This window comes from Periplaneta americana, chromosome 7 (assembly GCF_040183065.1).
Source record: "Periplaneta americana isolate PAMFEO1 chromosome 7, P.americana_PAMFEO1_priV1, whole genome shotgun sequence".
Classification (NCBI taxonomy): Eukaryota; Metazoa; Arthropoda; class Insecta; order Blattodea; family Blattidae; genus Periplaneta; species Periplaneta americana.
In genome coordinates, this window is record NC_091123.1 from 20,795,739 (window position 1) to 20,811,760 (window position 16,022).

Consider the following 16,022-nt stretch of genomic DNA (forward strand, 5'->3'; position numbering starts at 1 on the left):
TTCGAGGAACACTAAGGAATGATAATGATATGGAGAAATAGTGACAGAATGATGTAATTTGGGGAAAAACAGGAGAACCCCGGAATAAACCCCAACTGTGATCTTGTCCACCAGAAGTATCACTATGCATTTTTTTCAATGAAAAAAATCAAATCCCAGACCTGACAGAGAAAATCGAACCTGGGCCGTCTGTGTAACAGTCTGAAGGTCTGACCATTCAGTCACCTCAGAGGTTAGGTTAGTTGAGAGGATATCTAAGTGACGTGAGGCCGAGGAATATGTGAACAGATTTCAATGATTTAAGATCCTTGGCATCACGTCACTTAGATATCCCCTCAACTAACCCACTAACCTTGTCACATAACTTGTAAAAGACTGATGGTCACTTGCTAAGTACCCATTTTCCACATACGCATAGTGCAAATATTTTTTTCCAAAGGACGTAAATGCAGAGCATAATCCATCACTGAAACCCAGAAGCGCAAGCATAAAACAATATAGGCCTACCGTGTATTACTGCTTTGAGAAACTGAAAAGTACGAAAAAGAGAAAAAATCATTGGCATAGATTAATACCGACCAGCCCAGCTAAACCAGGTGTTAAGAGGAGATCAGAATTCGAAATGGAACAAAAAAATAGGTCTACGTGACAGGTGATGGACAGTCTGTTTAGCCTGCAGTTGTGATGGAAAGTAACTATCATAACAAGATCATTGACCAGGGACGTATGGATGTCTGAGTTAAGGGACTGAATTTACAGAACAAGCACATCGTGTTGGTGGATGCAAGACAAAACCAGGAAATGAGAAAGAAAAGAATAACGAGGCGAAGGAAAGGTCAATGTTACTTATGTCCGCCCACTATAGAGACATAGGCCAATTTCACACATATTTAGTATAACTTGTTGCTTCTTTGACAAGTTAGGTTTGGTTAGTTTAGGTTTTTGTTATAGCCTACCTTGCATATACGATTATAGCGCAACATTGGCAGTGATAAAATTGAAATATTCGTTTAGTGGGTGTTGGATACTCTACATTCATCGAAGGAAATGCTGAGACCAACAATACATGTGAAAAAAACATATAAGAGCGGCTTAAATACCACAAGTACAATGAAGTCTAGTGATATGAGTAAAAATTCAAGTGATTCAAGAAGTGAATTAAATAGATAAGGAGGAATGAACGTCAGTGCACAGATGGGATGTGAAAGTGTTTTTGTGAGTGCAAGGGATGAAATGCAAAGAGGTGAAGAGAAGAAAAAAGGAGGCGAGTTTATAACAGTTACGAGTGAAGTTGATGATTCTAGTCCAGTGCAGGTTAAGGATATAGATAATTTTGTAAGTATTAAGAGATAATAAATTAGGAGAGCATAGTAGGAAGTTAAGTGAAATAATAGAGATAATGAAATTAGGCGAGGAGTATGGTGGAGGAGACCAGCTAGGATAGCGAAGCATAGCATGGAGAAAATAAGTGACATAAGAAATAGACATAATAATAATAATCCCATTAGATGATGGTATAGTAAGGATTAGCAACAAGTAACATTAGAAACAGAGTGTGTTCGATATAAGTGAACTGAAAATCTAGAAAGAAGTTGTACAAGCAGTGGTCGTCAGCACTCGCTGAAATGGGTAAAGGGTAAGCGGAGCCATCCCATGTGCCCCGTTGTGCAGCAGGAAGAGGTAGAGAGCATACCCACTAGCAGCTACGAATGCACCATAGTGCAGTGTATTCTCCATGGGTAAGAGACGCTACCCCAGGGAGCTCTGTGTTGATGAACGCTGTTGTAAAGTGTCAATTTTAAATGAACTAAATTAAGTCATTAGGTTTTAAAGGTGGGACTACAAATCTAGATGGGGACAGAAGTAAGAGATTATAGTAAATAGTCAATGAGTGTAATGGAAAGAGAGGGATACAATAACGAGGGAATGTAATAGGTATAAATCTAAATTACGGTTTAACAGCATCTACATGGATGTAAATGTTGACTCAATATCATATCATTATAGCTTGGTGAGGAGCGAAGTGAACTCTAGACCTACCCTTCCTCTTCTCTGGGTTCCGCATGCTTAGACAGTAGGTTGCAGGACACTAGTTTAAGCTCTACTCTACTTTATCCTAGGAAAAGTTGTACACCTAGACATAAACAAATATGTAAAGATACAATCGCTGTATATACTTACTTACTGGCTTTTAAGGAACCCGGAGGTTCATTGCCGCCCTCACATAAGCCCGCCATTGATCCCTATCCTGAGCAAGATTAATCCAGATTAAACCTCCCTCAAATCCATTTTAATATTATCTTCCCATCTACGTCTCGGCCTCCCCAAAGGCCTTTTTTCCTCCGGCCTCCCAACTAACATTCTATATGCATTTCTGGATTCGCCCATACGTGCTACATGTCCTGCCCATCTCAAACATCTGGATTTTATGGTCCTAATTATGTCAGGTGAAGTATACAATGCGTGCAGCTCTGTGTTGTGTAACTTTCTCCATTCTCCTGTAACTTCATCCCTCTTAGCCCCAAATATTTTCCTAAGAACCTTATTCTCAAACACCCTTAATCTCTGTTCCTCTCTCAAAGTGAGAGTCCAAGTTTCACAACCATACAGAACAACCGGTAATAGGCCTATACTGTAACTGTTTTATAAATTCTAACTTTCAGATTTTTTGACAGAAGACTAGATGACAAAAGCTTCTCAACCGAATAATAACAGGCATTTCCCATATTTATTCTGCATTTAATTTCCTCCCGAGTGTCATTTATGTTTGTTACTGTTGCTCCAAGATATTTGAATTTTCCCACCTCTTCGAAGGATAAATCTCCAATTTTTATAGTTCCATTTCGTACTATATTCTGGTCACGAGACATAATCATATACTTAGTCTTTTCGGGATTTACTTCCAACCCAATCGCTTTACTTGCTGCAACTAGAATTTCCACATTTCCCCTAATCGTTTGTGGATTTTCTCCTAAATATTCACGTCATCCGCATAGACAAGAAACAATCACTGTATATAGTCACAAAAATTTTTACTTGTTCATCTGTTGTCAGAGTGCACAAGTGACTGTCGCTCACAGCCATTCAGGCAATGTCAAGACATGAGTGCTGATTGTACAATACAATACAATACAATACAATATGAAAAGTGGCATAAGGATCAGATAACAAAAAGATGCAAGTTTTCGTAACATAATCTGAAAAATTGTTATTGCTACTGGCTCCCCTACCACACCCTCTCATCACTGCAGTTTCAGTCACGCACTAGTAATGTGCATACGACACCTAGTAAAATAACACAGAAGCAGTAGATATTCAGATTTTCCCTTGTAACTTCTACACAGATTACCGCGTGTAGGTACATACAGAAACAGGAACTGACTTGCTATAATCAACGGACTGTTTAGCCAAGCTTCATCCTCATCAAAACCAACACGCTACACATACATACCAGTAATTTTTCAATGATGCCAGTCTCACGTGTGCCTTGATTGCCCAGAGCGGAGTCGTTGTAGCTGGAGCTGGTGTTGTTGGAGCCGGTAGAGTTCCCAGAGGGCGACGCTATGTTATCACCATTGTACATATTGTTGCTGCCCTCATTTCCTGTGAAGGTGCCGATCGGAAACCTGCCACCTCCTCTTGCATTATTTTGGGCAGAATACGAATTGTAATTGGAGTAATGATTACTGGAAGTTGCTTTGCTAGCATACGCATTATTAGGCGTGTCCTTAGGAGCTGACGAAGCACCTTGATAATGGTTACTACTACTACTGAAATTCGTTCCATTCGGAGAGTTATGAAAATTTGATGATGTGGTTGAATTGTTGGGGATCGTCAGAGTTTTGAAGTCAAGTATTGCAGTGTCCGAGTTCATGCTTGGCGGCTGGAACAACGACTTCCACTGAGGATTTTTGGACATAGTCTTTGACGAGTTACCTTAGTTTGATTATCTATATATTTATAAACTTCGGCTTAAGAATGACGTATCACAGAACGTTTCTTTATGAGTGAAGAATACCTCTATGAATGTAGATATAATACAATGTAGCCTACTGTAGGCCTTTACAATGGGGAAAATGTACAAAACGTAAAAAAACACAATCGAGGTCTCTTTACAGTTTCAGTTCAATCGACAATCATTACTGCAGTACCGTAATAATATTCCAATAATGCCTATGGCAACACTGATTGCTAGTAAGAAGTCTGGAGTCACTGATGTTTAATGGAGGTCCTAAGTGAGAAATAAAGTTGGCAAAATCCTCAGATGTCTTCAATGCGTGCTGGGTGCGGATTGTGTTTGGCTTATATTTTTAATCCTTGATCGTTGTTTCAAGTTTTCTAATCTAACAAATACACAAGCTGAAAATAAAGAAAAAAGTATTATAAATAATGCCAAATAGTGGTATAAATTATACCTTAAAATACGAAAAACATAATCTAAAAGGTTACATGTTAAGATAAATCCGAAATGATTTTGTAAATCATTTACTTTTATAAACATATATCACAATTTGAATTCGTTTCATGATGCCTAATGAACGAAAAATACGGTTACACGTTCCGGTTCACTTTAGTGGGCCATGAGAAGACTAGACACGTTAGTACAGAGCTAGATTCATGCACTTTGACCCAATAGTCTTGAACTTAAAAGTTTTGAAACGGTAATAAACAGAAATAACTTATAATTAACATAAATATTCTAACTCCAGTATATCGCCAAAAAGAAAACACACTACCTTCTAGATTCAGTTGATTTCTTGAAAAAGTAGACTAGAAAAAATTGTAGTCGTCGTAGTAATATTTGAAATAAGAATATACCAAGTTATGGGTAACTATAAGGCACAATTATATAAAAAATCAATCCCTGAGTATTGCAAAATATAAAATACACATTCTAACAGATAAATAACATGTTTATCATTAAAATATTTTACATAAACTGACTCACCACGACACAGCACAGCACTGACGACATGCCGCCATGTTGAGTGTCAACACTCGAACGCAAAACACAAGGAATTATTCTTCGCTTTCATTGGTCACTTCCATTTACGTCTGCAATATGGAAGCAATATTTCACGAAAAGGTGTGCGGATAAAACTTTTAATGTCAGCTTATGTTTATTAGCACGAAATGTGAAATTTTGTTACGTACAAACATAAGTAATAGTAAATATGTGTCTGAAATGTAATAGAAGGAGATTGTAGCGATTTTGAATCTATGTTTTAATATGTCTGGTTCTAGATGTCATGTTAGTCATAATTCTTAATATAAAAATATACATTAAAATACTTGGTTGATATCATAGATTACTAATTGAAACTTCTAACTAATACAAATTTTTATATTTATGTCATTATACACTTTATGTGGTTGTGTAACTACAACTTTTATTTGTATTCTGATTACAGCAAGAGGGGTCACTTTGTGCCCAGCACTGCCTAAATGCATTACTGCAAGGATCTTACTTCACGCCAGTTGATTTGGCTATCTTAGCACAACAAATGGACGATGAAGAGAGGTTGCGAATGGCTGAATCTGGAGTAGACAGTGAAGACTATAGACGATTTTTGGAGGTACCAATTGAGTGTATTCACATTTTATACTAAAAACTATGATCAAAGGGTTCTCATCATTAGAGGGATGTAGGATTACTCATAATGTAGTAGCCTATATTAGAATCTTGTCTTATATTTTCACTACTATAAAGAAGATTAATAGCTGAGTTAAAGTAGCTGATGCCATAAATTATTTTATAATACTGTTAGGTAAGTGTTATTGGCTATCGTTTTTTCCTCTGGACTATGTATCACGAATTCAAACCCAGCGTATGGTGTTAGGTTTTTTTGGACGAAGAGAGAAGTAAAACTAGAAGCCCTTGTCACACTGAGGTACGTAATAGAATGTAATAGAATCTTACAAGTTTAGATTGGTTAATGCTGTGAACATAATTTTCTTTAATAAACTAGATAGCTGATGGTTGTGATAATTTCAAATGATGCCCTTCAATATTAAAAAAACCAGAATTATGTAAAAATTACTTATCAGCAGTATCTCGGTGTAGTATATTCTGTGAAATTATAAATGTTCTAAATGCAAGCCTGTGTTCAAATCCTGGTTGGGACAAGTTAGCCTGTTTGGTTGTTTTTTTTCTGAGGTTTTCCGCCTCAGTCAATTCAAGCAGAATGCGGTAACTTTCAGCATTGGACCTCAAGACTCATTTCGCCTTCATTAATTTGAACTTAATTTACCATCTTTCAATAGTTTCAGGTCAACTGGAGATGCAGCAGATGTAGTATCATAGATGGCATCTATCTGAGAGAGCTGCATAAATCCCTGGGGAACAGAGGGGTTTTCAAAGCGGACTCCTGTTGGACCTGGGTAATATGCAGCTGAATCAATAGATGGCACCAAATAGTGAATGAATAATGCGATCATCAGGTCGATATAGGATGCAGCAGAGATATGTATCATGACTTGCTTACAGATGGCATCAATCTGAGGCTAAGTATGGGTTCGATTCCCACTTGGGCTGATTACCTGGTTGAGGTTTTTCCCGAGATTTTCTCCAGCCATAAGACGAATGTCAGGTAATCTATGGCAAATCCTCGGCCCCATCTCGCCAAATATTATCTTGCTATCACCAAACCCATCAATGCTAAATAACCTAATAGTAGTTGATACAACGTCGTTAAATAAATAACCAACTAATTATAGCAGCCATGTTGTAATAGTATATTATGATACACGGTTGGAAAGTGCTTTAAACAAAATCGAGGAGAAGTTTGAAAAACAATCAGAGCGAGTACATTTTTTGCATGATCATATTTTTAAAATTGCAAATACAATATATTTTTCTTTGAAAATTTCGAGCAATATTATTCCAAAGCCTTCACAAAACTGCACTGTAATGTTAACTAACACTGTGCACTGTAATGGGTCTATTTCAGTATAGTTTTATGTTATGTTCTATGGTTTTCTTAGCAACAAATTTCTTTATGGGAATTCTAACTTTTAAGGCCTAACAACAATAGCTGTAAATACAACAAAAAACACGATCGTGAAAAAAATTCTTGCATTTCGGCAGCCATATACCAGTTGTAAATGTTTCGTCCATTACAACAGACAGCCATATTTGTTTTGTTGTGAACGAGTACCTATCTTCCTTTAGAGTAAACATATTTCATTTGTTGTAAATTGTTACCGGTTATTAACAACTACAGTAATAGATCTAGATTCATTTTCTGGGCTGAGAGGCCGTGGTCTGTTTTCTACCAGACGTTTCGTCTGCAACTGTGGCAGACGTCTTCAGTGGAGTGGTATCCAAAGTCGCAAAGCTCTTCTCGGCGTACCTGATCAGTTGCCTCAGGTACGCCGAGAAGAGCTTTGCGACCTCGGATACCACTCCACTGAAGATGTCTGCCACAGTTGCAGACGAAACGTCTGGTAGAAAACCAACCAACAGACCACGGCCTCTCAGCCCGGAAAATGAATCTAGATCTATAGACTCCAGCCGTGAAAGCCTACACTACAAAACTACAGTAATAGTTCCTCATAAAGTTTTTTTTCCCCCATTACAGCTGGCATAATGTCAAAAGCTTTACACAGCAGAGCCATATTTTCTTTGTTGTAGAATAGTTTCTTCCATCACATAGCCACATTTCCTTAGTTGTAAAATAGTTTCTTCCTTTAAAATATTTATTTTCTTGTAAATTATTTAATTACAAGAGTCATATCTTCTTTGTTGTAAAATTTCTTCCTTTACAGTAGTCATATTTCCTATGTTGTTAATGTTTTTTAATAACAGTAAGCATATTATCTTTGTTGTAAAAGTGTATATAACACAGTTATATTCTTTTGTCATAAAATAGTTTTCGTTTTTTTTTCTATTGTCGCAGCAACCCTCTGGGAATTATGATGACAGTGGTTATTTCTCTGTACAAGTGATCAGCAGTGCACTTGAAGTATGGGGTCTGGAGTTGGTTCCCTACAACAGTACTGAACCAAGGGCTTTAGAAGCACAGCAGTGTCCAGAGTGAGTAGATAAAAAAAAAACTTACACAAACTGAGATATGTAAGCTCATGAGCAGGGCTCGTATTTGAACGACCTAACATTTTTCTAGATATTGCCATTAAAATGTCCCAACATAAAAAAAAAAGACCTTAAAATCGAAGAATTTGCTAAACATGACCTATGAAAAAACTTACTTACTTACAAATGGCTTTTACAGAATCCAGAAGTTCATTGCTGCCCTCACATAAGCCCGCCATTGGTGCTAGCATCATATCCCACCTACCTCAAATCCATTTTAATATTATCCTCCCACCTACGTCTCAGCCTCCCTAAAAGTATTTTCCCCTCAGGTCTTCCAACTAACACTCTATATGAATTTCTAGATTCACCCATACCTGCTTCCTTCTCATATTTTATAATCGTGAAATACACTCACAAACACATAATGAAATGAGATAATAATGGAAAAAATCCGCTGAGGTGCGTCTGGAACTCGAGGGAAATATAGGCAAAACAATTATCAAGTTGGTATAAGAGTTGACAACAGGATTAGATCTCATGACTTTAAATTTGTTGATATATATGATTGCCATGAAAACCTGCCCCAAACAAAGAACTATCAAGTACAGAGCAATTTTGATCAAGGCATATATAATGTATTTCAACTATAATTAAATTTATTTTCAGAGCAATGCAAGCTTTCATCTGCAATTATCGCGACCATTGGTTTACAATTCGACGTCTTGGACAGCAGTGGTTCAACCTGAATTCACTGCTGACGGGACCAGAACTGATCAGTGACACTTACCTCGCAATGTTCTTGGCACAACTGCAGCAGGAAGGTAAGACTTATCGTGTCATATTTTATAAGGGGTATTGGCATATACACCATGTCCATAAATTATTAGAGTGTGCAAGAAAATATTTTAACCAATACCGAACAGAAATACATGATATTACTATTTGAAAAAGAAATATTTGCAGTTTATACCGACCTTAAATGCATTCGATGTACACCCTACGTGTGGCATGGCAGATGTCCAAGCTGTCCTCCCATTCTTGTCAAAACCTGTCAAGCATGTCTTGTGTGACATTCCTGATGTACCGTCGTAATTCCGGCAGTACCGTTGGAAGTATTGTCCCTGACGAAACTCCATAGGAAGAAATCGCACACTTTGAAGTCCGGTGACCAGGGTGGCCACGTTCAGAAGATGTTGTCTGTGGCTGCTGTATGATCATTTTTAGTGACGAAGCAACTTTTCATTTACCTGGAAAAATTAATAGACACAATATTTGGAACATATTATTGTTAAAAATACTGGGAAAATTTATATAACTATTATAAATTCGTCATAAAGATGACAAAGTATTAAAAATTTACGTGACGTGATGTTTTTTTTGCACTAGATCATTGTTGTCGATTGTTGTTACTTTGCTTCTCTCGTAGCTTGGCTTTCTCTTGCATACAAACTGGCTTGGAAGAGACCTCGCGAAGTTATCAGTTGAATGATAGGAAAATTGGTGAGCAGTGTTTTATATGAATGAAAGCGGAGGAAATGGGAGAAGAAACAATTAGGGTAGTGCATCTTTCTTTCGTTATAATTTTACTGGTATTCCACCATTTTTTCCCTTGGAATCTATAGGGCTTTTAGAAATAAAAATTGGCTTGCTTAATATCACATCACTAAGCAATTTTAATGCTTTTGAAAGCCTAATAATAGTTATTTTTATTTCTTTTTGAATTATGTAAATTTGTAGAGTATTTTGTTCAGCTGGTCAGCATTTACATTATAACTCAAAAAGTAATTACGATATTTTAATGAAACTTTGCATGCATGCAGAGTTCTCCCATGTGAACAATATACTCCAAAATCTTTAATGTAGAAAGTATAGTTCATCTAAAAAAATAATATTCATCAATTTTAAAAAAATGGTATGAAATCAATACTATTTTTTGAAAATAAACTATATATTCCACATTAAAGATCTTAGAGTATGTTGTTTACCTGGGAAAACTATAATACAAGCATGCAGAATTTCATTAAAATATCTTCAGTACTTCCTGAGTTATCAGGTAAACGCTGTCTAGATGAACAAAATACTCCAAAAATTTTAATAATTAAAAAAAATTAACTATGTTAGGCTTTCTAAAACATTAAAATTGCTTGGTGATGTATAGATAGTGTATATTAAGCATGCGAGTTTTTATTTCCAGAGGACCTATAGATTCTGAGTAAAAAATGCTGAAATATAGTAAAATTATACTTGCGAAAGGTGTCCCTCCACTCTTAAAAGTACGCGATCGCGCGTCCTTGCAAGGGAATTTGAGGCCATGAGAAGAATCTATGTGAGCTCCAAGGTGATTGGTCACTTTCCTCACTCCGTTTTCACCATTCCATTGAAGTAAGTACCAATACATGTTGTGGAAAAGTGGTACCTGATAGAGAAATCTGAGCTCAGTTTTGGATTCAGCATCCCAAGAAACCATAAATTAGCATAATTTTTTAGAAAAGTTTTTATGACCCTTAATTTTGCAGGCCTATGATACCAGCCTCACTCTGCATAAGGCTGATAACGTCTATATAATCATGATCTCCAAGTTTTCAAAGTTCTCGAATAAAATTTGCTTTCTCACATGTTTCAGCCCAAAGCTCCCCTTAGTTTTAAAAATCATTCACTACGAGTATTGAAAAAATGCCATAACTTTGGCAACATTGAAGAAACATACTATTTGTTACAGGGTACTCCATCTTCGTAGTGTTTGGTTCGTTCCCTGAATGTGAGGCAGACACTTTACTCAGGCTGGTACCAGCAGTGCAGACAGTGAAGCCGCGGCCTCTGGCGCCAGTGAAGAGTCAGACTTTGACGAGCCTGGCATCAAGCCACAACCAGAGCTCTGAGGAGGACCTGCAACGAGCCCTGAGACTCAGCCTGGGCCCACAAGAGGACCAGGATGCAGGCCCGTCCCAGAGCAAGGACAGCCAAGATGACTTGGACCTGCAGAGAGCTCTGCGTCTCAGTCTCAAGGGCAATGAGCAAGGCCCTTCGTCATCTAACTCCTTAGACAGCAACAAGGATGATGAGGAAGAGCTGCAGAAAGCATTGAGGCTGAGCCTTCAGGGTGCCAGTCCAGGTGCTGACCAGGAAGATCTTGAGCTCGAGAAAGCTCTTAAAATGAGTCTGGAGTGTAAGTGTGCCCTAAACTTTACAATTTTTCAACTATGTTGTTGTTGTTGTTTTCTAATGCCAGGCATTTGACAATAAATAAAGTCATTTGACCTCTTGCATTCCAATATTTTTCAAAGATATTATCATGGCCAGCCACTGAAGCACAGATTTTGAGGTGTTCCGAATCCATTTCTTGGTTTGAGTTGCACAATGGGCAGTTAGGGGACTGATATATTCCAATTCTATGCAGGTGTTTAGCCAAACAATCATGGCCAATTTTTCAACTATTCAATTACATCTCTTTGACTGACACATTTATTATCAGGCAGTACATCTCACTTGACGATACATTAGAACCCCATTTATCCGAAATAAAGGGGGTGGAGCCATTTTGGATAACGTGATTTTTGGGATAATCGATGAGAAACATTTTCGGTAAAAGTGGGAAGGAAAAGAGATTGTTAAGCATGTAAATTATAAACAAAAACTCAATTAATTTAATATTGTAATTGCACATCAATTTTACATCCAACATTTCTGCTAACAACCTAGCATCCCCTTTGCACACCAAAGAAACAGGCCTCATTTATTTTCTCGAATTGAGCTTCTTTCATTGTTTTCTGATTCGGTATTTTGCAATAATATTGCAATAGTTTGGATTTGCATTTAATTCGATCAGAGACAGTTGATGCTCCTACTCCATAATCGTAAGATTGCGCCACTTTCCACATGTTTCATGGCTTCTAACTTATCCTTTATGGATACAACACATTTTGTTTTACTCGACATCACATTTGTGTAACTAGAAAATAAGATGTATGCGAAATTGGAAACTTACCTCGAATGCATACACCATAATCCTGCAATTCCCAGGTAGGTGGGAGAAGGGGGGGGAAAGAATGTCTCTCTTAACGGGACTGGCCACTTCCAGTTACTATACAAAACAAGTGTTTGGGGGATGGAGGTGGAAAACAGATGTAGTATTGTTGTGAGGACATTGACACTTAAATTTGTAGTCATGCTATAGGGGATAAACAAAATATTGCAGGGATAAACAAAAAAAAAAAATATTTTTTGCAACATTATTTTTGATAAGCTGGATTTCAGTTAAGAAGAGTTTTACTGTATGTGTCAGAGAAAGAACAATTTGTTTGTATACATCTGAAGTCTGATTAGTGAACTATGTTACTAGCCAGCAATGTATGCAATGGAGGGGGAAAAGAACTGACTACCCTACCCCATTATCTCCTGGCTTAGTTGCCTCATGGGTGATGTCTTATTGGTGCCACTTGTGAGATTCTGACAGCCTCATCATCATCAACTGGCACTACAACTCTGGGTGGGTTTTGGCCGCTTGTACAACAGTCCTCCATTCTGTCCTATCTCCAACCCCTCACTCCCATTATTTCTAGGTCCCTGATGACCCCATCCAGCTATCTCTTCTTAGGTCTTCCTTTCCTTCTTCTGTTCTGGACTTTCCCTTGTAGTATTCTCTTGGAAATTCTGTTTTCGTCCATTCTTTGTATGTGTCCCAGCCATCTCAACCTCTGGGATTTTATAAATTTGACAATATCTTGTGCCCCAATCAGTTGATTGATATCTTCATTATAACACAGTCTACTATATACAGTCGCGAAGCTCAATATGTAGTAAAAATGCAAACATGGGTAGTTGCCCACCACTAGGATCGCTACTATCGCCTTATCATCACAGATCTCTCTCCTAGCAGGTGACAAAATATGTTACACTTTCGTTGTCGTGTTCTTTTGGAAAAATTAACACCTTCCTTCCATTATTGAAATATTAAATGCATAAAGTTAATTTATTATTTTAATGAAGTATATTAAATTCCACCATAAACTCGAAGATACCTGCAAGAAATAAGTTAATATAATTTTTGTTTGTGCAAAACGAACTCAAATTTACTATAATAGCTTCACTAATTCAAGATTATAGCGATAATTAACTATGAAACCAATAAATATTAATTTGCATTTCCCTTTACAACAATAATAATGGAAATATGAATTAATGGAGTAACTTACATGTACCGGTACTTGTGTAGGCTTACGTAGTTAACAAAGTGGGATGAGGTTAAGCAATAATAATCACACCAGAATTGGAAATAAAACGTGATCAATAAATTTTATTGTAACAGGCTTTTTCTACGTCTCTAGTAAAGCAACAAATAAAAATAACAACAAAATTAACAGCTATAATTAAAAACATGTCCGAAAAAAAAGTAAGCCTAAGCAATAATAATCCCACCAGAATTGAAAATAAAACGTGATCAATAAATTTCATTAAAATTAAAACAAACTTAATTTTTCTACGTCTTTAGTAAAATAACACATAAAAATAATAATAAAATTAATAGCTACAATTAAAAATATATCCTCTAAAAAAAAAGTAGACCTAACCTTTATTTCTCTGGAAATTTAGCAGCCTAAGTGACAGAACTTTAACAGGTATCTAATGTCCTTTCGGTTAGACTGAAACATTTCATTGTGAAATTTAAGGATATAATGTATTCTAACAGTCGCAAAGAAGTTCAAAATTAAGAGTTTTGTTTCTGCACAGCATCTTGTGGAAACCCAGGAACCTTTCTGAATCTTTCGGAAATCGGAAAAAGGATAACTCTGGCCTCTTTCTCTTACTGTTGCTACAATTTATAGCACTACAAACATCTCCTCCTTGTCCCATATTATTATTCAAATTATTATATTTTAGCCATTAACATTTTCATTACAACCAATAACGAACATTTCACAAGCATCAATGTGAAACACGCGACGAGCTAGCACTCGATAGAAATACAACACAGTCCATGGATCGTCTATTGTTTCTAGTTGCTAACCGCTTGGAGCTCTTTATCACTAGATTTGCAAAAAAACACCTCAAGCTTCGCGACTGTATATAGTAGACTGTGATTATAACGTATCCGCCATTCGTTGTTTTCATATACTGGTCCATATATTCTTCTTAGAATTTTTCTCTCGAAACACTGTAGGAGATCTTCTTCTACTTTAGTTAGTGTCCATGCCTCAGATCCATATGTCGAACTAAAGTGTGATACATGTTTAGTTTGGTTGTTCTCATAATTAGCTTCTGACCAGCCTTCGAACTTTTAACTAAACATACTCTTTATCTGGATTACAGGTTGTGAACCCTGCATGTCAAGCAGCCAGGATGGGCCTGAAATTAATTGTTCAAACAGCTGTGCGAGAAGCTCAAGTATTGCTGCAAGGAGTACAAGCAACCACATCGACGCCGAAGATGTGAGAAGGAAGCGGCTGGCATACCTCGAAGCTAATGCGCAGCGGAACACCCCACCAACTGCACAGAGCAGCAACAGTCAGGTCAACACTTAGTGTTGCTCACAACTATCGTCTCTGATTCTAGTCATGACTTTAACTTTCTACACTCACGGATGGGGAAACTTATCTGACTAATCAATCTGTGTACTGATTTACTTGAGAGCAAGAGAAATGGATCACTAACTCGTAATACTCTGATCCAAGATCAGAATGTGTGCTTTCTGAGAAGCAGGAGATCTTAGTTTCCATATTTCACCCTGCCAAATCTATTTTTCTTGCATATCAGCAGTGCATTGTATACGTATGAGTCTTTGTTATGTTTGTGTTTCGAAGAATGGCTGCAAAAAAAATGTGATTTAGCCCTAAATCTTTGGGGTGAAAACTATTTTGAACAGACTTTTTTTTATATGGACGTAATAGTACACTAATAAAACTAACTTGAAAGACAACTTTTTTTTCCATAAAAAGTACTTTGTAATTTTATAAAGCACTGATAACCAAGATTTTATAATTCTAATAGCTGCTAGTGTACCTGCCCGTAATGTTTAAAATCTTATGGTAAAACTGAAACATGTAAGTATAGATAATCATGCATGTGCTTTAAATGAGGTTTCTTGCCAGTTAAGGTAAGTTATGTGAGCAATTTGGCACTGTGAAGGTACAATTTTTTTTTTCCTTTATCTTGCTGTGACATTGAAAATGTTTTTTCAGATTATTATGTGCTTTATGTCAGTTGTCTGATCGAGCACCAAAATTTTTGTGTGTATTTACACGAGCAATAGTTTGTTTCGTCTTGTATATAAATATTGTGTTCAAACATGTCTCTGGGAAGCAGGATAAATTCAAATACCTCCATTTACTTATGTCCCATTAGAGACATTCAGATTAAAATGTGTTTCTAATGGATTTTGTGAATGCTATATTGCTGTTTTGAATTAGAAGGCCTACAGATCAGGAATTTGGCTTAATTGTTAATCATTTCCATTATATAACTATACAAAGTACATGCATAACAGTTTTTTTTTAAGTCATGAATTTTAACTAGGTACCATAAATAAATTCTTACGGATTGTAGGTGTATTTACCATATGCTGAAATAACAGTGATGCTATTATTGTAGCCAATATTATAACACATTTATTTACCACTTACTATATATATAAATACAGTTACGGCTGTAGAATGTGATGTCATTCATTACAGTAAGGTAAGTTATTTCAGAAAATGATAACATTGTTAATAGGAAATGGATTGGTTGTATTGATTTCTCATTCGTTTATTTACTCCAAGGTCTGCATTTTCTCAGCACATTGTCTGTAGGATTACAACCCAAGGTTGGAAAAACTTTTTTTTTAATGTAACAACAACAAAAAGCAGTTTTTTCTTTGTTGAAACCAGATATATTTGACAATATTAAGAATACACAATGGGAAATGAAACAGTAATTACTTTGTAACAGTATACTTACTTAATTCCTTTAAAATCACAGTATCTAAAAAGAGAGAAAAATGCAAAATATATGG

The 16,022-nt window shown here is 36.5% G+C and overlaps 2 protein-coding genes across 5 annotated transcripts in view; one reads left to right on the forward strand and one right to left on the reverse strand.

Annotated features, from left to right (window-relative positions):
* Positions 1–5,053, reverse strand: part of Unr (cold shock domain-containing Unr) — a 40,845-nt gene extending 35,792 nt beyond the window's left edge. For both annotated transcript variants that reach the window (XM_069830387.1, XM_069830386.1), the window contains exons 1-2: positions 4,949–5,053; positions 3,452–4,359 (exon numbers count right to left, since the gene is read on the reverse strand). In XM_069830387.1, the coding sequence (XP_069686488.1) occupies positions 3,452–3,919 (468 nt within the window). In that variant the 5' untranslated portion in view covers positions 3,920–4,359; positions 4,949–5,053. The remainder of the gene's footprint in view (positions 1–3,451; positions 4,360–4,948) is intronic.
* On the forward strand, positions 5,004–15,503 carry LOC138702960 (ataxin-3-like). 3 transcript variants are annotated; one of them, XM_069830395.1, is made up of 7 exons: positions 5,004–5,086; positions 5,412–5,576; positions 6,265–6,381; positions 7,899–8,035; positions 8,702–8,856; positions 10,755–11,201; positions 14,342–15,503. In XM_069830395.1, exons 1-7 carry the CDS (start codon positions 5,063–5,065, stop codon positions 14,551–14,553), a joined length of 1,257 nt encoding a protein of 418 aa, XP_069686496.1. In that variant the 5' UTR covers positions 5,004–5,062; the 3' UTR covers positions 14,554–15,503. The 3 variants fall into 3 exon arrangements, with proteins under 3 accessions (XP_069686496.1, XP_069686498.1, XP_069686497.1); XM_069830396.1 differs by lacking the exon at positions 5,004–5,086 and adding an exon at positions 5,113–5,251; XM_069830397.1 differs by lacking the exon at positions 6,265–6,381 and having other exon boundaries at positions 5,008–5,086.
* Positions 15,504–16,022: the final 519 nt, after the last annotated feature.

Excerpts from the sequence above, each read along its gene's own strand:
- LOC138702960 (XM_069830395.1), top strand. The coding sequence starts at position 5,063 with ATGGAAGCAATATTTCACGAAAAG. Across the intron at positions 5,577-6,264 it reads ACTATAGACGATTTTTGGAG|TTTCAGGTCAACTGGAGATG; the intron begins GTACCAATTGAG and ends ATCTTTCAATAG. Across the intron at positions 11,202-14,341 it reads TCTTAAAATGAGTCTGGAGT|GTTGTGAACCCTGCATGTCA; the intron begins GTAAGTGTGCCC and ends TCTGGATTACAG.